The sequence below is a fragment of the Schistocerca cancellata genome, chromosome 5 (assembly GCF_023864275.1).
Source record: "Schistocerca cancellata isolate TAMUIC-IGC-003103 chromosome 5, iqSchCanc2.1, whole genome shotgun sequence".
Lineage (NCBI taxonomy): Eukaryota > Metazoa > Arthropoda > Insecta > Orthoptera > Acrididae > Schistocerca > Schistocerca cancellata.
In genome coordinates, this window is record NC_064630.1 from 258,043,279 (window position 1) to 258,067,321 (window position 24,043).

The following is a 24,043-nucleotide window of genomic DNA, read 5'->3' on the forward strand; positions in this document are numbered from 1 at the left end:
AAAGTTTAACGTTTAAGTTACGCATTAACGGACAGTAACAGCCACCGCTGGCCAATACTGCAAAGTCCACTAATAAAAAAGTAGATCTACCTCTAATTTATTCAGACTGATAATTATATTGATTAAGCTACTTCTAGACCACTGCAAGTGTGAAAAGGTGCATCTACACACGTCTGTGAAATCAAAATATGCTGGTGAGTAGCATACAATACCGTTTCGTTCCACCCCTTGGACTGTAAAATATTTTGTTAATCTTTGGCATTCTGTCCACAAGGTAGTCGAGATGTTGTTGTTCAAGCCTGCCTCACTCTTCGACAGCGGCTCTTCAGAGGTCAGCTTACTGTGACTTGAGTTCCTACAGCAATGTACAGCAAGTTTCATTGGTTCCAATCATGCTCAATAATGAGATGCCATCATTCTATTCATTTGCTTCTTGCCTTTTGGGGAAAGTGTTCACGAAGTGGATGCAGTGTTACATTGAAAAACGAGCTCACTGGCGAAATATTGACTCTAGGCGAGGACAATAGGTTGAAGTATTCTATCCTGACGCTGCACTCCATCTGAACGGGCCTCAGAAGTCCCAACAGTGCTGACCGACAGCCACGTCATTCTCAGCCAACTAGTGTCATCAGATGTGGATGTGGAGTGACGTGGGGTCAGCAGACAATTTTCCCAGCCTTGTTAGTTGTGATCTGGAGTCACTACTGCTTGATCAAGTAGCTCCTTAGTCGCCATCAAGAGGCTAAGTGCATCCCGGTAGGTCAATAGGGCACAGTGGCCCAGATGGTCACCCATAGAAGCGCCAACAGTGTCCAATAGTGCCTAACTCCAGTGATTTGACGAGAGCTGGTGTATCCACCATGGCATGGCCGTTGACTAATATTAACAGCCCTCAAATTAACATCGATAGTTATGAGAGGTACGGTATAATACAAGCTCGAAACGTAGCTCAGCTAACTTGTTGTTGAGCAACATACCTGAGATGTTTGTTTGTTCCTGATTACCTCCACAATTTTCTATGATAATCACCAGACATCAGACAATTCCTGCACTCATTAGTAATGACAATAAGATGCATTCCTGCACTCATTAGTAATGACAACGAGATGCCATTTAGTCAGGTTCCAATACTGGTGTTGCATCACCGACCACCTTTGTGCAGCATTGGGCTAAGGGATTTGTACTGTTGTTGTGATCAATGTGCAGAGACGAAATAGAATGCATGGATACTTGCTTACTGTGTGGTTCAACATATGCCTTCAAAGTCAACCCCAAAAGGTGGTGTGCAGTTTTGTTGCATTTCTCTTGGCGTACTTAAGAGTGGTTCAACATATCCCTTCAAAGTCAACCCCAAAAAGTGATTTCAGTTCTGGTGCATTTCTCCTGGCGTATTTAAGAGTCTTAATTTGAAAGTACTGACCATCATCTAGTTTTGTCGATCATGAACAACCACAAAGAATCAGATATTAATATTTCATGGGTATTGATAGCATCTGAATGTTCGACTAACATCACTGCAACAAATGTCAGTGCTGTGGACAAGTTCCCAAGCTGACAACACTTCTTGCAATTTAAATTACATTACATTATATGTACTTTTCATTCCAACTGATCAACAGTGAGGAGATCCTCCATGTCAGAAGAATAAGAATACACAATGAACATTTACAATGAAAAACAAATAGGAATATGACAATGTACCTTCCACAGGTCCCAAGTGAGATTATCGTTGTGTATGTGGAATGAGTCAAAATATTTTTCAACATATTTTCATTTGTGAAATAATAAATGCTGAATAGAAAAATCATTCTATAACATTTATTTACAATGGTTTCATTACTGAACTGAATTTATGTAGAAATCAGATTGTACTAATATTCACATTATTCTATACAGTTACCCACTGCTTTGTTCACTTATCAGTAGTTTTGTTGAGCGATGGTGAGTAAGTAAGCTAGTAATTTTACAAGATGTCTGTGTCTACAGTGTTATAGAGATGCATGTATAAAAATGTATGCAATGCCAGTATGTAGGTACATAACGAATGTGTTTCTATTACTTTGCTGTATTTCAAATCTGAAAGTAGCATTACATTTTCTAATTATACTTATAAATGCCTTGATGCCTTACATTCATGCAGAAGTAGAGTTTCCAGGGTTTTCTCTGGCTCACCCAGTAGTAGATGCGAGATTTAGCCACCAGAACAACACATACTAACAGTTTCTCTCTTCTATTTTGATGTGTTATGATGCCTACTTTTCATCCATCCCCCTATGATGACTAATTTATGATTAACATAGTCATTTAATGGATCATAATCAAATGCAGTCTCACTAAAACCCTCCCACGTTCTACATGTTAAGGTAGAGCTCTCTGTTTGTCGTACACCCTTTAAAGGACACTGTCGTGATTCTTCAAGCGTCTGGAAGCTATAAGAGACGTTTGACCTTCAGCATCTAATATACGATGGGCTTATGACTGTTATAATGTCTTTGTAGGTCTTAAGGCCGCCGGACGTAGTGCATCCAAGTTCCAGCGGGCAAGAGCTTGCTCTGAGTTTTTTTGAGTTCGAGTAACTTCCAGAGCTTGAGCGAGGCTTGCAGTAATATGGTTCTCAGGCAGTAATATGGTTCCCAGGCTTATCTTCTGATTTTATTCTTATATTTCCACCAAAAACTCTCCAGCTACGCCAGCCTATGGTGTTCCTCAGGGCTCAAGATATCTCCACACCAAATACCAACGGAATCAGTTCAGCAGTAGAGTCGTGAAAATGTAGCAGAGAAAGTTACATTCGCAATTATTAATAGGCTGGTTGGTTGGTTTGTGGGATTAACGGGACCAGACTGCGATGGTCATCGGTCCCTTATTAATAGGTTGAGAATTGAATAAGCATTGTACTGATTACATTGAATCATATTATATAGAACACAGAAACCCATAAAAGAATTTTCACTAATATAATTAAGTTCAAAAGTGGAAGAGTAAATAGCTTTTTCGAAGAGCAAAATATTTTCCTTAATTTTCGCAATATTTTCAAATCAATAAATATCTTGTACTGCACACTTTTAAAGTAGCCTATCTTCTTCATCAGAGTCCAAGCTATATTACGCCAAATTTCATGCATATCGGTTATAATACTAGTGTGAGAATATGGATTGGCACAGATGTAACACATTGAGGACCGTATAAGCTTCGTGTTCCAGCTATTACCCATGTCTGGGCTCGCATATCAGTAAAATGAAACAAAATGTACATATGGTTTTATTGTCTGGGAGGCACCAGTTGGGATGTTCAGGAGCTTGGTGCAAGTCTTTTTATTTGACACCACTTCAGTGACTTGTATGTCGATAGTGATAAAATGATGACGAGGACAATGCACACATCCAGATGCGAAAAGAAAAACAAACCGACAGAGGCGGAAACTGAACCCACCATCATGAAGGACGAACGCTGACTGCATGACCAAGAAATATTCACACAAATTAGAATTCTACGAAGAAGTTATAAGAAAGCATGACGCTCAGTGGCTAAAATGTGATGAGCTTGAGACTGTTATTAATACTGAAGTATGGTTTGTACACACAGAGGATTTGTATAAAAATTATATTCGTGATGTTGAATCCATATTATGTATAACATGTCAATCAATAAAAGCATTTTCACGAATATAACCAATTGCTAAATCAAAGAGTAAATAGCTTTTTCAAAGAGTAACTGGTGTAGTCTTCAAATCAGTAAATGTGTTGTAATACATACTTTATACAGTAGCCTATGTTCCTCCTCAGTGTTAAAGGCACCTCCATACCAAATTTTACTAAAATCAGTTCAGCGATTTAGTCATACGAGTGCATAACAGACAGAGTTACTTTTGCATTTCTAATATTAATATGGATTATTAGTGAAACACACACACACACACACACACACACACACACACACACATCAGTTGTGTCTACTAAGAAATTCATCACTGAAGTAGAAGGAGTTGGCTATTCATAAATCCTTTAGGCTTATCTTAAACTGAACTTTATTGGTAGTTAAACTTTTCATGGGAGTTGGAAAATTATTTGTGGACCAAAGTAAGTGACATTAAGTCTTTGGGAAGATTATTCTTATTTCTAGTATTGATTCCATGAAATGCGCTGTTGGTTAAAAAAAGAGATGTATTTTTAATTACAAATTTCATTAAGGAATAAACGTAATGGGAAGTGTTTGAGTTCATACCACAAACAACTCTTATGACACTTTTTTGTACCTGGAAAACTTTAGCTTGGCTTGATGAGCAGTTCTGTGGTGTGCTCCTCCGAGTTGAATTTACACTGATGAGCCAAAATATTATGACCACTGCCCACCGCGAAGTTGTATGCTGCCCGGCGGCGCTGAGGGCACGTGACGCGATAAGAGAAGTATATGAGCGTAGCAGAGACAAATGTGTAATCATCCCAGCGATGATAAGTGGCGAAAACGAGGAAATACGCCAACTGAAGCGACTTTGACAAAATCCAGATTGTTGTGGCCCACTGCCTGGGGGGAACATCTCGAAAACAGCGAAGCGCGTCGACTGTTCGCGCGCTACTGTCGCGAGCATCAGTGGAAAGTTATTGAAGAATGCTGAAACCATGAGAAGGCGAAAAGAAATTGGAAGTCCATACCTCATCACAAAACATAGGGAAAGGCGCTTGCGCTCTCTTTAAAGCAGGATAGCAGGTGATCTGCGGCAGATCTGATAACAGAGTACATTGCTGGCGCAGGCACAATTTTTTTGGTGCACACCGTTCAGCACACAGTGTTGAACATGGTGATCCACAACAGATGTTAAGCCACGTCGATGGTTGTGTCCAGATACGCCGTCATTCAGGTGAACAACTGCTCGAAACATGCGGTGTGCCATGGATGCAGGCTGGTGGGAGCAGTATATGTTGTGGGGAAGATTCACCTGTGCTTCCATGGGATGTGAGGTAGTAATCAAAGATGCCTTGACAGCTATGGTCCACATGAACATTATTAGGGAACACCTGCAATCAGTTATGCTTGATGTCTTCCTCAACAGTGATGGCATCTTCCAGCAGGATGAGTGTCAGTGTCACAAGGCCAAGGGTTTGAGGAGCATGATAAAAGAATTCACGCTGATGTCTTGGGCATCAAATTTGGTTTATCTGAATCCACTGAAACCCAACTTACCAACTGAGACGCTATCGGGCACCAGCTCCGCGCCCACAGTCCAACCACCCATAAACTATGGGAAGTGTGTGACCTGTTCGTAGGCAGCTGATCCCACAAGTTCTGAATTGCATATGGCGTGTTTTTTCAAAGTTTAGTGATAGATAATTGGTTAGCAACTATTTATTCATGTCCATGAAATTTTAATTAACTGATCTTTCTAACATTACACTTCATTTGCTATTTATTACAATGTATCTATCATCTAAATACAGAACAAACTTGGGATCTGGTAATGTTGCTGATGGAAGGTCATTGACATACACAAGGAAAAGCAAGGGCTGTAAGAGAGGACCTTGTGGGATGCCACATATAATTAGTTCCCAGTTGGATGATGCCTGACAGTTTAATATATGTCTCTTCCTTAATAACACCCAACGTTTCCCATGAGAGATACAGGCATTGAACCATTCTGCAGCATTTCCTGTTACACTGTAATACTCTAATTTAGTTAAAAGGATGTTGTGATTTACACAGTCAAATGCTTTTGACAGATCACAAAATATACCAGTAGCCATAATTTATTTTCTAATGAATTAAGTAAATTTTCCCTGATTGTATAGATAGCTTTCTCAATATCAGAACCCTTTAGAAATAATAATGAGACTTGAACAATATATTATTTGTTGTCAAGTGTTTAAGAAGCTGACCATATATTACCTTTTCTAAAATTTTTGAGAAGGCTGGCAAAACTGGACGAAAATTTGACAGTAATTCTTTATCTCCTTTCTCAGACAAAGGCTTAACTTCAGCATATTTCAACCATTCAGTAAATGTCCCACTGATAAACGACTGGTTACATGGATACCTTAATATGTTATGAAACTTAGAAGCACATTCTTTAATTAACTTTGTTGATATTTTATCATAACCACTAGATTTTTTATTTTAGACTTTTATGATGGACACTAGTTCCGCTAGTGTAGTGAGGGTCATATTTATATTAGTGAATTTCTGTGTATTGTCTGGTCTGAGGTACTCTTATGACACCATCTACTGAACCTGACAACGCCATCTTTTCAGTGACAGCTATGAGATGTTTGTTAAAAGGTTTTGCAACACTGCACACATCTATTAGCAATGTATCATTTACTCTTAATGCTATTTGCTCCTCTTTAAGTCTGTTTCTACCAGTCCTTTCCTTTACTGTATCCCATATTGTCTTTATTTTGTTATCTGATGTGATTATCTTTTTCTTGTAGTGTATTTACTTCGGCATACCTCTTACTTCCTTCAATATTTTGTAGTATGTCTTGTAATGTGCTATAGCATCAACATCATAGCTCTTTCTGACTGACTGATACAGTTTCTTTTTTTTACAATAAACCTTTATTCCTTGTGTTATCCATAGTTTCTTGTAGACTTTGGTCTAATCTGCGTTAGTTTTGGGGAAAAACGGTGTTCAAATAAAATAAGCACTTATTATTAAAGGTGTTACTTTTTCATTCATGACATTAGCGCTGTATACATCATTCCAGTTCATGTTCTTGAGGAGTGTCCTAGAATAATCAATTTTTTGCTTACTGACCAGCCTCTTGGATTCAGATTTAATAGACTTTATACACAGTTCAGTATTAACATTTAACAAAAGGAACTGCATGTCGTGGTCTGAGTGACCATTGACTGTTGCTTTTATAATATAATTTTGTTCATTAGACCTGTATATAAAGATATTATCAATGGTAGGAATTAAGTTGAGTGGTAGTGTCACTGACTCTAATAGATCCTTGCTGTGAGAGTTCTTAAGGAAACCTACTTTAAAGTCACCAGCAAGCACTATTTCCTTTTTTTATGTTAAACAGGCTACTAAGCTTAAAGGTGATTTATGAACAGATTAAAATTACCTGCTGGTTCTCAGCATACGCTTACTATTATAATTCACTTATTATGAAATTCTACTTCTGTTGCATACACTTCCTTGTGTTTCTCTAGGCAAAATTTATGAATGTCTATGTTCTTAAATAAATGACAGTTCTTGATGAATGAGGCAACTCCTCCTTTTTCAATGTCTGCCCTACAGAAGTTAGATGCTAACCTAAATCCTGTACCAATTAACACATAGACAAGGCTATTCAAAAAGAAGTATCAGATTTCAAACACTTAATGCTTCCAAACTACAAAAGATAGAAACACAATTCTAACGTTCCTGGAAAGAGAAAAATTCATATTTCTGTCCATTGAATGTGAGCAGCATTCTCAGACAGGAGAGTACTGCAAATGTTAGAATAAGGAAAGGTTCTCATAAAAGTATAATTAAAAATAATGTAAGTATATTTCATCAAAATATCGGGAGTTTAAAGAATAAAATAGATGAGCTTCTGGTTTGTTTAGAAGATTTAGAAGCTGAGGATAAAATAGATATACTATGCCTGTCTGAGCATCACATTGTTACTGATATGGATAAGGTAAATGTAAGTGGGTATAAGCTCTCTGCACACGTAATGAGAGAAAATATGGAGAAAGGAGGAGTTGCCATATATGTCAAAAGTTATCATTGTGCAAAAAGTATAGAAACAAAAAAGTTTTGTGTAGAGAAACATATAGAAGCATGTGCCTGTGAGCTTAAATTAAATAAAGGCACATTTATAATTGTAACTGTATATAGGTCCCCATCAGGAAATTTTCATCTATTTCTGAAAAATTTGGACTCCTTGTTGTGCTATCTGTCAGACAGGGGGAAGCAAATTATTATTTGTGGGGACTTCAATGTAGATTCTATGAAAGAGGGTAATAGGAAAAATGACCTCGAAGTATTACTCGGTTCTTTCAATTTGACACCCGTTATCGATTTTCCTACTCGGGTGGTAAAGGATAGCAGCTCACTGATAGATAACTTCTTTATAGACCAAGATAAGTTTAACCAGATAAATGCTCAGCCTGTTGAGAATGGTCTTTCTGATCATGGTGCACAGCTAGTTACAATATATGACATAGCTCCATTCAGCAATACTAAACAGTCCTCCAAAGTAGTACGTTCAGTCAACGATTTAACAATTGCAAATTTCAGGGAAAGCCTACAGCAGTTAGACTGGGATGAGGTGTACTGTGAACCTGATGCCAATTTAAAATATAATTTATTTCACGACATTTTTGTAAATGCATGTGAAAACTGCTTCCCCAAGAAAATAGTTAAATATACTCATAAGAAACCTCGTAACAAACCATGGCTTACTAAGGGTATAAAAATATCTTGTAACTGGAAAAGGGAAATGTATCTGACGGCAAGAAAGAGTAGTGACCCAGAAACTATCAAACATTATAAAAACTACTGTGTTATATTAAGAAAAGTTATTAAAAAATCCAGAAGTATGTGTATCATGTCTGAAATCAGCAACTCTGATAATAAAATTAAAACAATTTGGAATATTATTAAAAGAGAAACAGGTCAACCAAGAGCACAGGAAGACAGTATTACCATCAAATTGAATGAAAACTTTAATAATCATTTTCTAAATGTTGTGGATATAGTAGGATCCAGTTGTTCATTAGAAGATGCTAGGCTGTTAATGGAAGAGGCCATACCTATGCAATTTGATACAATTGAAATCTCACCCACTTCTCCCTCTGAAATTAGGAAAATAATAAATTTGCTTAAAAGCAAAAACTCACATGGAATTGATGGCATTTCCAGCAAAATACTAAAAGCTTGTTCTCAACAGATGAGTAAGATTCTCAGCCACCTGTGTAATAGCTCTCTGGAACAGGGCATTTTCCCTGATAGACTGAAATATGCTATTGTTATACCTTTGCATAAAAAGGGGGATAGATCTGATGTCAACAATTACCGTCCAATCTCCCTTCTAACAGCCTTATCCAAAATTTTTGAGAAAGTAATGTATTCAAGAGTAGCTTCACATATCTGTAACAATGAAGTACTAACAAAATGTCAGTTTGGTTTCCAGAAAGGTTTTTCAACAGAAAATGCCATATATGCTTTCACCAATCAAATTTTGAATGATCTGAATAACCGAACACCACCCATTTGGATTTTTTGTGATCTCTCAAAGGCTTTTGATTGTGTAAATCATGAAATTCTGCTAGACAAGCTCAAGTATTGTGGCATGAGTGGGACAGTGCACAGATGGTTTAATTCGTACCTAACTGGAAGAGTGCAGAAAGTTGAAATAAGTAGTTCTCATAATATGCAAAGATCAGCACATTCCTCAAACTGGGGAACTATCAAGAATGGGGTTCCACAAGGGTCAGTCTTGGGTCCTTTGTTGTTCTTAATATATATTAATGACTTGCCATTCTATATTCATGAAGAGGCAAAGTTAGTTCTCTTTGCTGATGATACAAGTATAGTAATCACACCTGACAAACAAGAATTAACTGATGAAATTGTCAATACTGTCTTTCAGAAAATTACTAAGAGGTTCCTTGTAAACGGACTCTCACTGAATTTTGATAAGACACAGTACATACAGTTCCGTACAGTGAATGGTATGACGCCATTAATAGATATAGACCTTAATCAGAAGCATATAGCTAAGGTAGAATATTCCAAATTTTTAGGTGTGTCCATTGATGAGAGATTAAATTGGAAGAAACACATTGATGATCTGCTGAAACGTTTGAGTTCAGCTACTTATGCAATAAGGGTCATTGCAAATTTTGGTGATAAACATCTTAGTAAATCAGCTTACTACGCCTATTTTCACTCGTTGCTTTCATATGGCATCATATTTTGGGGTAATTCATCACTGAGGAATAAAGTATTTATTGCACAAAAGCGTGTAATCAGAATAATAGCTGGAGTCCACCCAAGATCATCCTGCAGACATTTATTTAAGGATCTAGGGATATTCACAGTAGCTTCTCAGTATATATACTCTCTTATGAAATTTGTTATTAACAACCAAACCCAATTCAAAAGTAATAGCAGTGTGCATAACTACAATACTAGGAGAAAGGATGATCTTCACTATTCAAGATTAAATCTAACTTTGGCACAGAAAGGGGTGAATTATACTGGCACTAAAGTCTTTGGTCACTTACCAAATAGTATCAAAAGTCTGACGGATAACCAACAAGTATTTAAGAAGAAATTAAAAGAATTTCTGAATGACAACTCCTTCTACTCCATAGAGGAATTTTTAGATATAAATTTAAAAAAAACAAAAACAAAAAATGTTAAGAAAAAATAAAAATAAAAAACACAAAAAAATGAAAGAGTTGTTATATTAACTTAAGTATGTTGTTAAATTAACTTAATTATGTCATATATTGGAAAATTTGACTCGTTCCACATCATTACGAAATATCGTATTCATGATCCATGGAACTAGTATTAATCTAATCTAATCTAATCTAATCAAGACAAATATAAAAACGGTGGCTCATTTCCTGCCACACACGAAGCAGCTTGTCTCTCGTTATTGAATTCACAGCTTCAACAATGTGATGTCGCAGACTTTCAAGAGTGTCTAGCATACAGGGGATAAAAACACAGTCTTTTACCTAACTCCACAGATGAAAGTCAAAAGGTGTTAAGTCTGGAGATCTTTGAGGCCACCAGCAATGAAGTTCATCTTCCGTTCCTCCCAGGTCTCAAAACTCACACCTTGTGACTTTTATATGTAAGGTTATGTAAAACACCGCTTTTGTATCCTCTCTATACTTGACACTCTTGAAAATCTGTGATATTGCAGTGTTGAAGCTGTGAATTCGATAATGAGTGACCAGCTGCTTTGTATGTGGCTGGAAACGAGCCACTGTTTTGAAATTTGTCTTGTAACACATGGTACTCACACTGGAGGGCTAAAAATTTGAAATTTCTCTTTCCAAGACCGTTTTGTAGTTTGGGAACAATAAATGATTGAAATCTGTTCCTTTTTTTGACTAGCCCTGTATATCAGTGGTCACAAGATGTTCGGAGAGGCCGTTTATGCCAGCTGAGTTTGATGACTGTAGTTCATCAGTGCTGATAATTATTTCATTTATTTTATTTTTTACTTCTCAAATATTTTGATGCAGTAAAGATAGCTGACATTCTCCACTGAATGAGTTAAAATTGGGTGGAAATAAGATTTCTGCCGATTGCTGAAAATTTTTAACCAACAGTTGTTTTTGCTGGTGGAATATGCCAAGATTATGTTATTTGCTTTTTTTCCTAAAGTGGAGATTTGTTTCACTCTTAACATCTCGTAAGACTTGGTGTCTTTCTGTCATCCCTAACCCTGAAAAGGTAATAACAATGTGCACATGATCTAACCCTGAAATGACCATCTGAGGCATGCTGACAGACTGAACAGTATAGTATACAAAAGCCGCATTGTCCCATTCACAACTGGAGACCTGCTACATCTACTGACTTACAATGAGATTACAGATTCACTTCTATCTCCATTACACAGGCGACTTCACATAACGATATCTTGTGATCCAAAGAGTATTTAGAAAGAGGTTTACGACAGAAAAGCCATGCCAGTGAAGCGAAACTTATCTGAACAGTTTTTCGGCGAATTTCACTAATTAAATCTTCATAGCGATCAGTCAGGTAGCATTGTCGTCTTGAAGTAAGTCGATGCTACTACACCGTTGATAACCCAAGATAATTTCATCATACTCATTATTATTCAACAATTTATGAATATTTCATTACTTATTGACCCTAGGTTGATCAATCTCTATAACATTCTGGAAAGTATCATGAGAAACAGTTGGAGATCAATGGAAGTCTTTGAACGAAAATAATTTGACTGTGTACCTCACATATGCTTATGATAAGCAAGTACGCGAAATTAATGACTAGATTGAGGATATCTTGGTTCGGAGGACACAGCCTGTTATATTGGATGGGGAGTCATCGAAATATATAGAAGTAATATCGGATATGCTACAGGAAAGTTTTTTGGGACCGTTGTACATTAATAACTTTCTAGTCACGTCAGTTTTTGCTGATGTTGCATTTATCTGTAATGACGTTACGTCTAAAAAATTCTGCACAAATGTTCATTCAAATCTCGATAAGATGTGAAAATCATTCAAAGGTTTGCAGCATGCCTTACATAATCGGAAATATCAAATTTGCTCCAGTCCAAAAAAAGAAAAAGACATATGAGCCTATAACTACGATATTAAAGACACACAGTAGGAATCGGTCAACTTATATGTGGAACAATTTGTAAATATATGAAATGAAACGAATCCATTCGTGGGTGAACCAAGTGGCAGACACGGATTTGGACTGCGAGGACAAGATTACAGTAACTACAGCGCGCACCTAGGCGTTTAAGTAATCATTCTTCCCACGCTGAATACGTGAATGGAACGGGAAATAGCACTAACAAATGGTGGAATGGGAATTACCACTCTGCCATGCAGTTTGCAGAGTATGGATATAAAAGTATACAAGAGCCACTTGAAATAATTGATAGTTTATTTATTAGTGCAGTTACAACCAAGTACAAGCTGCTCCTTGGGTGCGCTAAAGTAAAAGTGATTTCTATGTATCACCACAGTTATTAATTATATTAGCCTGTGATATCACTGATGAAAATTTACTTTTCGATACTAGTTTACTTTGATGTATAGTCGATATTATGCTGTATCTCGAAAAATCGACAACAGTACCATCGATTAAATGTCGACATATTACCGCTTGGTGTGGTTTGCAAATTGATTTCTGTACCTGCCAACAGGTGGCATTATCGTAGACGTCAGGGGGACTTTTGAATTCGAAACATAAACAAATCGGTGTACACAATAACTACACAGAATATGAGAAGCAGAAGGCATAGTGTGGCAATGCATTGCCCCGTCAGTTGCAGTTTTGGGTTGTACAGTGCAATACTTATTATTTTTGCATTCATTAGTGCAGAAGAACTTACCGATCCTCAAAGTTTGAGAGATCCTACGGTTGTCATCGCAATTCTAGTTCGAAATAAAGCTCATACATTGCCTTACTTTCTGACGCTCCTAGAGAGGTTAGAATACCCAAAAGACAGGATATCATTGTGGTACGTTCGTTTTCAAAATATCTTTTCATATTTTATCTATAAAACCCAAGTTTTCTTTAATGTAAGGCTAATTTCGAATCCCTCACTAAAAGAACCTGGGGGAGAAAATACAGCCCTTATAAGTTATAATGTTTTATTTGTTTAGTTTTAAATGATTACAATGTGTAAAACTCCGCGATGTGTTTCGTATATTGATGGTTAGTGAGTGCTATCCATGAAAAGTGTAAAATTATTTTTACATGTGCGCTGCCAGTGTTTTATTGTTCTTGTTAGAAGTAACATTGCAGTTCTGTTGCAGTAAACTTAAAAATATAGGCGTGAAATACTTGTATGTTCCTGTCATGGAAGTTGTTTGAGATGGACTGGTTGTAGATAGTCTTTCAGAGTAGAGTTCAGAAAACGCGATGATATGTATGACATTCAGTGTATTACTTACTCAGTGACAGTGTTGTTGAGTTTTGCAGTATTAGTTTATTTATATTTTGTAAGTAGGTTAGCTACGCTATAAATTGTGGTCAATGTGCTGTAAGTTTTGTATTTGTATCAGACAGGGAAAAATTGTTAACAGCTTGTTTTAAAATACGTGTAACATGTTACTTTTCTTTTTGTTTGCTATCCATATAACTGTTAATATAAAGACTGTGAGCTCACAGACTGGAGAGTTACTGATTTTCAGCTTGCTTGTATTTGCAGTCTCTGCTCATGATTGCTTCCTTGGAATTTATGTCCCAAAGTTATCCATGATGTACCTCTATGTGCCAGAATATATCCCTTACATCTGTATTTGACTGTTTATTTTTTACCCATGGGTATTCTGTCGGAATTTGCAAACATGCACCAAATTTGGTTGGCAACCACTTTGCCCAGTCTGTATCTCTTACAACTGGTGTATCAAGGTTATTATTTCTTGTTTGATATTCCAACTTCTTTTGGTATTGCTCCTTTAATTTAGATTAAGTATATGGTAAGTCAATTTTTAAAGACATAAGTTTATTACATTACAGCAGTGTCTGAAATTTGTTTTCAGCTACAGCTGATTCTCTGCTTTCTCTCACTGAAAAGCAAAATACTGATTTCAGCCTCTTACAGTAGGCCAATCTCACTTTTAATAGAAAAAGTTAATTTAATATACTGCAGAAACATAACAAATCAGGAATTGCTTGTACTTGATCTTTCATTACTAAACCACACCTATCCTTTCTTTTCTTTCTTTCTTTAAATTTATCTAACGATTACTGAGACAATAGCTACGGCTATATTATAAAATATTTTCTTTAGTAAGGACCCAAGCTGATCACAATATTTTGCAGTTCTTATTTGATTACCATTGTCAGACGGGTTTTTTGCCACCTATTAATCTCAACTAGGCCCTACTTAAGACAGTGGTATCTAGAAAGAGATTCATTGTCACACCATACCCTTGTGTCATAGTTTGAGTGTATGAATTTCAGTGAATTATCAACAGCTATTGTTGTCATCTTCAGCCTAACAGCTGGTTTGATGCAGCTCAAGGAAAAAGTTACAGTGTGTCCTTCTCATATTTTTTTGTAGTTAGTCTAACGTGTATACATAATATTCACCAAAATGTCCACTTGATATATATCTGTTATTTAATTCAGCTTCCAAAAACATATCGTGTGATTTGTTTTTTTATAAAGAAGGCTGATTGCATCTGTATCACTGGACTTCAGTCAACTGTACATCCTACAGGCTATTCTCAATATAGTATCCTTTCCATTCAGATGATTTTCCAAGTCTTTTGTGGCCTCTGACAAAATTATAATATCGGCAAATGTTATGAGTTTATTACTTCTCCTTAATGTTTAATTTCTTGTCTAAATTCTCTTGAATTTCTGCTACTACTTGTTTTGTATATGAATTGAACAAAGCGGGAGATAGACTATATCCTTGTCCCAGTTTCATCCCAGATGCTACCTCCCTTTCACATCATATGTCTCTTACAACTACAGTTTGGTTCTTTACATGTGTAGACAACATACCACCATACAAGGACTATGCCTAGCAAAGTACTGTGGGATCCAAACAAACAGTCGGTCAGATGACAGCATTACTTTCTTGGTACTGCCAGGTCAATTTCATCATGTTTGGCTCTCCTAAGGCTCTTAAGACTTCTGAGGGAATGTCATCTAGTCCAGCTTCCTTGTTTCGACTTACATCTTTCTGTGATGTATCAAATTATTCTCATAGTATTACTTCCCCCATGTTATCTTCATCCATTTTGTCATGCATTTCTGTAATATTGTTTCAACCTCCTTTCCTCTGCATAGTCCTCATATTTATTCCTTCCACCTATTGCCCTTTTCTCCTTTGTTTTGTGCTAGTTTGCCATCAGAAATTTGGATGTTCATGCATCCGCTTATCTTTCCTCCAAAGTTACACAACAGATCACACACACATTTACATAAACGCATTCTCTCTCTCTCTCTCTCTCTCTCTCTCTCTCTCTCTCTCTCTCTCTCTCACACACACACACACACACACACACACACACACACGACCATTGTGTCTGGCTGTCGAGGCCAGAGACAGTGGACGTCTGTGTGAGTTGTGTTTGTGTGAATGTGTGTGTGTGTGTGTGTTCTGTTGTTAATTCAGAAAAAAGGCCTTTTGGCTGAAAGCTCCCCTGTGTAGCAGCTTTTTTGTTGTGCCTGCCTGTGACTCAACATCTTCACTTTATGGCGAATAGCAGTTTATCCTTTTCGTTATATTGTCATTATTCCATTCTGGGTTTTCCATTGTTGGACTTTCTCAACAATTTCTGGCAGATTCAAATTACTGAGGCCTCTCTTCCTTTATTTCATTTTTTTTTTTTTTATTTTTTTTTTTATTTTTTTATGCAGTCTCTTCAAGTTTCGGTCTGCATGTCATAATTGTCAAATTAGGGTCAGAGCATTGTCTGCATATGGACACATTTTACAGTGTTAATTTGTCGTCTGGTCTCATTCATATGTACAACCATGCTCCAGTATTCTTAAGTCAGGTGCATACAGGGAGGCTTTATTCCTTTCTCACAGTCCACATTTTCGTAACTTTTTTTCCTCCTGTTCCTTTTCCCACTATCAAATTTGACCATTTTAGCTAATTTTTAATCTCCAGTAACATAGTGGATGATTTCTTTTAACTAAGCATACCTTTTCCATCCCTTCATCATGTGCAGAGCTATCAACCATGTATACTTTACTATTCTAGTTGTCATGTTTTGCTATCTACGGTGATTCATTCACTGTGCTGTTCATGGTAGTTAAGCCACATAACTATTTTTTTCTTTTGTTCATTATTAGATGCCCCAGATATAAATTCTATTTTGCATGTATACCAGTGCACTGAGACTCCTGTTCTTTGTGCCATTCCACTTCACTAATACCATCTATATTTAGCCTGGACCTATTAATAACTGTACATTCCACTGACCAAATTTTTGTATGGACAGCCACTCCTTTATTTTTATTAACTGTATAATACAGGGTGTACATAATGTCCAGGAACGCTTTCAATTATTTATTGCACAAGAAGTAAGCATTGTACAGATGTCATACATATTGATTGCATTTTGAAGAGAAACTCGGAAAGTTTTTTTTACAAACATTCGATATGTGAACCATGAGTGACCCGGCAGACATCAATGTGGTAATCCAATTCTTGCCATGCCCATCCCAGCATGGCATCGTCAACTGTGGCAGTCGCTTCCCGTATTCTCTCCCGGAGCTCTGCTTTATCACGTGGTAGAGGCGGTACCGACACCACATCTTTAATGTGTCCCCATAGAAAAAAGTCATGCAGAGTGAGATCTGGTGTTCGGGGAGGCCATTTCATGAAACAGCTGTCCTCTTCTGTAGCACGGCCGATCCTTCATGCCACAAGGTACCCACGAACTTCTTGATGAAAATGGGGTGGCGCCCCATCCTGCTGAAATGGCCTTCCATGTTGGTGGCTTCTTACCGTACTTGGTTCTAAACATCCGTTGAACAGCTGTAGCACACTTGTTTTCGTCAAACTCCAACACACAGAAAGCTCGCTCCACACGGGAACTTGCCACATTTGCGACTAGCGCTGACTTTTGGCATATTACCAAGCTACAATGTGGCGGTATATGTGAAAACAAAAAAACTTTCAGGGTTTCTCTTCAAAATGACATATATATATGATATGTGTGCAATGTTTGGTTCTTCTGCAATAGATAATTGAAAGTGTTCCTGGACTTTATATACACCCTGTATTATAATACACATGTGTATCTATCAAGGGGAAACCTCCAGTTTTACTGATTTTTCAAGTGATGCCCAAACAGAGATTACATATATGCGTGTTTTACACATTCTCTTCTTCTTCTTCCATGATTGACAAAGTCTGAATGGTTAAATTTTACCACACTGGCTATCATTGGATAAAATAAAATACCCATTTATTTTAATTCATTCAGTTACCAAAAGTGAAGGCTGTCATTCAGAATTTCAATATTGGTGTGAAAATCAAACACTTTATATTTAAGAAGCTTTTTATATCTAGGTGCATGTTTTGAAAAGTGTGTTGTTCATTTGTATTCTGTTTTCTCTATTCTAACCTTGCTACCCACTATCATTGTTTCTATTTCATCTGTAGATGTGGTGCAACTCTATGTTGTAGAATTATTTATGCTAAAAAAGTCCTTCGAAAAGGTTCTGCTCTTGGCTTACTAAGTGTGTTTGGTAATCAGCCTTGGAGGATAACTCAGCCAATGTTTCTTGATGAGAACAGTTCTTTGCATTATATGAAGGAGTGAGACATAATGTATTACAAAATTGTTAAGGCTCTCGTGATCACTTGTTGACAAATTGCCTGTTGGCTTGTCTCTGGTTCCTGGGCTGACGTACGTTTGACAACAAGTGTCAGCCACAGAACACGAGATGTGAGTTTTGCCCTTCTTTGAGTAACCTCATGAGCTTTGAATCCCTTGATCAGTTTGAATTTATTAAACTGTTATGCAGTTCCAGTATAAGCTGTTTTCAAATTTATGTTCCTCGAATAATGTATATTGTACTGTGCTGGTGTGTGACATCACTTCCTGTAACATGACACGGTAATAGTGTGAGTAGTTGTTTGCCGACATAACTTGCTATTATATAGTCGCTAGCATGTAACACAACAGTGGAAGCCTGCTTCTGCAAGACTTGTTTTTGTAGGAAGCAGTACTTTCCGTCAACATGTGATGAAATGATCAATAACATTACAGTGGTAAACAAGTTCCATAAACTTTAGGCAGTGAATTCAAGTTGATAAAAGTTATCAGTTTTGGCTTCAGCATATTAGCTAAAATAACAAGAAGACTATCAATGTCGCAGTTGTGTCTGTCATCAGAAGAAAAAAAGAAACATGAAATCTGTAAATAGTTATACATTTAAAAAGATTTATAAAATAAATTCAGTTAAATGCTGTAAATGTTTTATGATAAATGCAGTGCAAATGAATATAAATGACATTTTCACAACAAACTTGATCTGTGGAGGTTCCATTATGTTTCAGTAAACTCCTCTGAAGAACTGTACCAAAAGTGCTCAATGTTCCCTTATGGCTACATTTATGTAATTACTCTGCAATTCACAATTAAGTGCCTAGCAGATGGTTTATTGAACCACCTTCAAGCTAACGAGTGTGATAGCATAGCACTGGATGACGGTTCAAACCCATGTTTGGCCATCCTGATTTAGGTTTTATGCGATTTCCCTAAATAGCTTGAGGTAAATGCCAGACTGGTTCCTTCAAAAGGGCATGGCCACTTTTCTTCTCCGTCATTTCTTAATCTGAGCTTGTACTCCGTCTCTAAAGAACTCCTTGTCGACAGCTCATTAAACACTAAAGTCCTCCTCCTCCTCCTCCTTCAAGCGGTTTCTCTACCATTCCACTCTCAAACAGTGTGCAGGAAAATTAACACTTAAATCTTTCTGTGTTAGTGCTGAATTCTTATATTTTATTATGATGATCATTTCTGCATATGTATATGGGCACCCACAAAATGTTTTTCACTGTAAAGATATGATTGGTGATTGAAATGTCATAAGAAGACTCTGCTGCAGTGAAAAATGCCTTTATTTTAATGATTACCACCCTAACTCGTGTATCATATCCATCGCACCCTCTCCCCTATTTTGTGATAATATGAAATGAGCTGCCCCTCTTTGGACTTTTTTTGTGTCCTCTGTCAGTCCTATCTGAAGCATACCATGCAGCAATACTGCAAAAGAGGACGGACAAGCCTAGTGTAGGCAGTTTCTTTAGCAGACCTGTTAACATTTTGCAAGTGTTCTACCAGTAAGCCACAGTCTTCAGTTCCCTTTCCCAACAACATTATCTACATGATCATTCCAATTTAAGTTATTCGTAATTCTAATTCCTAAGTATTTAGTTAAGTTTACAGCCTTTAGATTTGTATGATTTATCATGTAACCAGTATTTAGTGGATTCGTTTTAGTACCTCTGCTGATGGCTTCACACTTTACATTACTTAGTCAATTGCCACTTTTCACGCCATACAGATATTTTGTTCAAATCATTTTGCAGTTAGTTTTGACCATCTGATGACTTAAAAGGACAGTAAATGACAGCATTATCTGCAAACAATCTAAGAACGCTGCTCAGATTGTCTCATAAGTTGTGTATGTATATCAGGAACAGCAGAAGGCCTATAACACTTTCTTGAGGAGCAGGGGATGTTACTTTCATTTTAGTCAATGACTTTGTCAGTTACTGTGAACTGTGATCTTTATGCCAGGAGATCATGATTACAGTTGCACAACAGAGATGATACCCCATAGACACACAATTTGATTAGAAGTTGCTTGTGTGGAATGGTGTCAAAAGCCTTCTGGAAATGTAAAAATATGGAATCACTTTGAAATCACCTGTTGATAGCACTCTTTACTTTGTGAGAATAAACAACTAATTGCGTTTCACAAGAACAATGTTTTCTGAATCCATGTTGACTGTTTGTTAATAAATCATTTTCTTTGAGGCAATTCATAATGTTAGAACACACAATATGTTCCAAAATCCTACTGCAAATCACTGTTAGTGATAGTGGTCTGTTTATATTGAAAGTGGCATAAATGTCTGACTGTTGTTTTTTTCCAACTTGATACACAACACAACAGAAGAATACCAATTGTAAATACATTTTTACTCCATAATTTGTCGTACCTCTGAACACACACGGGTCCTCTCTCTCTCTCTCTCTCTCTCTCTCTCTCTCTCTCTCTCTCTCTCTCTCTCTGTCTGTGTGTGTGTGTGTGTGTGTGTGTGTGTGTGTGTGTGTTTCTTTTTTTTTTTTTTTTTTTTTTTTTTTGTTTTTGATGATGAAGGTCAATGGCCAAAAGCATTAAATGTAAGAGTCTTTTCGTTGTGCCTATCTGCGACTCAGCATCTCCGCTATATGGTAACAACTTTCCTTCTCATAATATTGTTACATCCCATCCTGCATTTTCCATTATTTCATACCTCTGAAATAGTTAAATAACTGAATTTTCCACATCAAGCATCACTAATATGAAGTTTCATACAAAATAATGAAGTTGAAGTCCATGTCTCCTTCATCTGGTCACCTATACACCACATTAGGTTCCCCTTGCACTTCCAGTAACTTTTTACAAATGAATTTTCGAGTCACTAAAGTTGTCATAGTAGTAGTATAACAAGTATTTATTCCCATGGCTTCTCAAGGTAGTTTTCTTCCCATTCTGATGATAATTATTTTGTAAGCTCAATATCCAAAATCCTCAGTCTGACAATTCATTGCATATTCTGTTAATTTTTTTATGTGTGCAGTTACCTTGTCTTTTTATGATAGTGAACTCAGAGATTGAAATCTACCAAAATCTTTTGTTGAGATCTGCAAATCTAAATAAGAGACTACTTTTTATTACTGTAAGATGAAAATCCAGTTTGCAACTTGAGACTGTAATGTGTACAAAAGCAACACTTGAAGGCTGATTAGGTATCTGAGTAAGTGAGATATATTGTTAGATATGAAAATGCTGCTACATTCATAAGGGCAAAAATTCTGAATAAATAGCAGCACTGAAATTATCTGTTTTCAAAAATGACATATTTGGTTACCCCTAAAATGGTTTAAGTATTTTCTTATGTTTTGTCTGTATCTTCAGTCAGATTGACACACAAATGCTGTAGCCAATTGCATATGACTGCAATTTCATTAAGAAATTACATTGTTTTGCTTGGCAAATGTTTATCTATTGTTAATAAAGTTGCTGTTGTACTGTAATTATACTTTTCTCCAAGGATAAGAAGCGACCACAATGAAGATTCATCCCTGGAAATACTAAAGAAGTGGCTGACAACTGTTGAAAATGACTACCATTCTATAAGTGCTGAGCTGTTGTCATCACCACCCGACCGCTTGCCAGGGGAGAACAGTTCTGTTGCATGGTCTAAACAAAGATTTACTCATGTTATTCAACTGAGAGAAGAAGCACTAATGGTAGCGAGATATGTGTGGGCAGATTATGTTTGGGTGAGTGACAATATGTGTATCATCAGTTTACTACCAGGACAATATTGTGACTAATGTTACAGTCGAAGCCATTTTCAAATAACAAAATATACCTACATTTTTATAAATTTTTATTTGCAGCTATGAGATGCAATACACATTTAGGCAATTACACAAAGAATACGAATCTAATGAACTGCTTGTACTTTTATAAAATTGCTAGATAGTGAACATCTGTGGATAATTTTTTACTTGAGCAGTAACGTTTTTGCCATTGACTGGATATGTTTACTGTAAACTCCTCGATTTTTAATCTTGGATTTCAGTGTAGCAGCAAGTTGCTTAAATGCTGAAATAAACAAAATGGATGTTACCTTGTATTGTGGTTATCAACATTCGTAACACACACCACTGGTGTGTAACAGATGGAAATGATCTTTGAGGAACTGTTTTTATGCTCCCTACACCCGTCACTGAATTCAGTTCCTTGGGAACTGTTTACATCTGCTACAAACCAATGCTACACATAATGAATACTGATGAGCTGTACAAGCTCACATCCATTTTTATTTCTTTTACCTATTTTGACAGTTGCTATGTTTCAGTAAGTACACAAACCACTGTAATGGGGAGTAATGACTTAGAAGAAAATGTGATGTTTGATGATTTTGTACACTTTTGACGATCTTGGGGAACCTGGTAGAGATTGAAATTTCAGCTGTTCTGGAAAAAGTGATGAAAATGATGATGGACCAAAAGACAATTCTGTCTGTGATTTAAAAGGGAAAAAATTGTCATCAGAAATGTTGCACATGTGCAACCTCAGAACAGAAGTAGACAATGACGTATTTTTTACTTTGGTTGCAATAGAAAATGTGCTTCACCAAGCGTGCTGGGCATAACTGAAGCAGAAAATAATCACTGATTTCTTTGCAAAATAAAAATGAATTTTTTTGCATATTTTTAGAAATATTTATGTTCATTCAAAGTGTTAAAATAAATAAAAATTGGTACAAAAGATCAGCTTTCTCTTAATTTTAATTGTAGCTCTTCCTTTCACTTTTCATTGTAAAGAAATATGAATGTTTTTGAAACTGTTGCATTATTTTTTAACTATGTTCACATTTACTTTTTCTTGGTTCCCCTCGATCAGCCAAACATCTTCCACTTCAGTCCGTGAAAATTTTATTAAATTTGCTCTCAGTTATTTGAACTTTTGCTAAGCTCCCTTGAACTTCAAATTTTCAAGGGTCATGTTTGTATAAAAACTGAATGAAGAAAATCTCTTCATTTACTGTTTTCAGCATTGTCCCTGTGTTATTAGGCAGCTCCCTTACAGTGTGAATCTGTATAGCACCTCTTGTGTGCACACTGAGCAAGACCCACAAATGTGCTCCAGCTGTCTGGAATCATGTGGCACAAAGCTATTTAAATCGCATTTGCATGTATAAATTCCCTTGACCCCCTTTAATCGGCATCTATGACCAATAACACCTTGTGTGGTGGCTTGTATGACAAGGAAGGAAAGGAGATTGATGCTGGACGTCATACTAGTGTGTCCTGTGGCATACTGACATTGGGCTTGGCCAGAGATGGAGCTAGTGCAGGTGGGTTCTGCCACCTCTGGAGGGAGCTGTTGACTTTGCTGTGGTATGGTGAGTGCCATGTATGGCATGGGAGGATTAAAGGCTCAACCTCTATGGGCACCAACAGTTGTGTGAATGAGTATTTAGGCTCTTGTGACTTGTGGTGGGGCCTGAGGTTACAATGATGGTGCACTCAGGGCATGGACATGGGTGGTGCAGGCCTGTGGGCAGGATCACAGCAAGTTACACATGTCCTTGTGAGATGTGAGCAGGGGTATGGGCTATTCATGCTGCTGTGGCCAAAGCTGTTTCCTATGGCATACCATCTGAACTTTGTCTGCCTGTGATGTCATAAAGCTGGGGGACCCCTGTGATGAACGATGAGGCCTTGCAACCAACCTGGGTCCAATTGAAACTATGAGCCCAGTGGTGGGAGCATGTAGAGTATTAGGTGCTCAAATACCCTTTGTGAGCCCTCACAAAAATGGTTTAAAAAAATTTGAACACAAAGCAATATTTATGTAAGTGCAAAATTTTGGCCAGGCTGCAACTAATGTCAAGGGTTGTTCTATACATTGTAAGGAAGCTGGCGAGGGTTTCGTTGAATGATAACGTAGCTTTCCTCAGCTGCCCACTGAAGTTTGTGACAAACTACTCCTCTGCCTCTGAATTAGGTGCTGTGTGAAAAGGACAATGTCTGCAGAAATCCACATAACTTCTGGAAAATTTGACACTGTATCCACTACTAGAAACCACATTGCTCCCTGGACTGGTCT

General features: G+C 37.0%; 1 protein-coding gene across 1 annotated transcript in view; it reads left to right on the plus strand.

Annotated features, from left to right (window-relative positions):
- The first annotated feature begins 12,812 nt into the window (after positions 1–12,812).
- The window catches only part of LOC126187926 (glycosyltransferase 25 family member), an 861,577-nt gene continuing 850,346 nt past the window's right edge, over positions 12,813–24,043 (plus strand). Inside the window, exons 1-2 of the mRNA XM_049929289.1 lie at positions 12,813–13,181; positions 21,471–21,702. Coding sequence (XP_049785246.1) covers positions 12,943–13,181; positions 21,471–21,702 — 471 coding nt within the window. The 5' untranslated portion in view covers positions 12,813–12,942. The remainder of the gene's footprint in view (positions 13,182–21,470; positions 21,703–24,043) is intronic.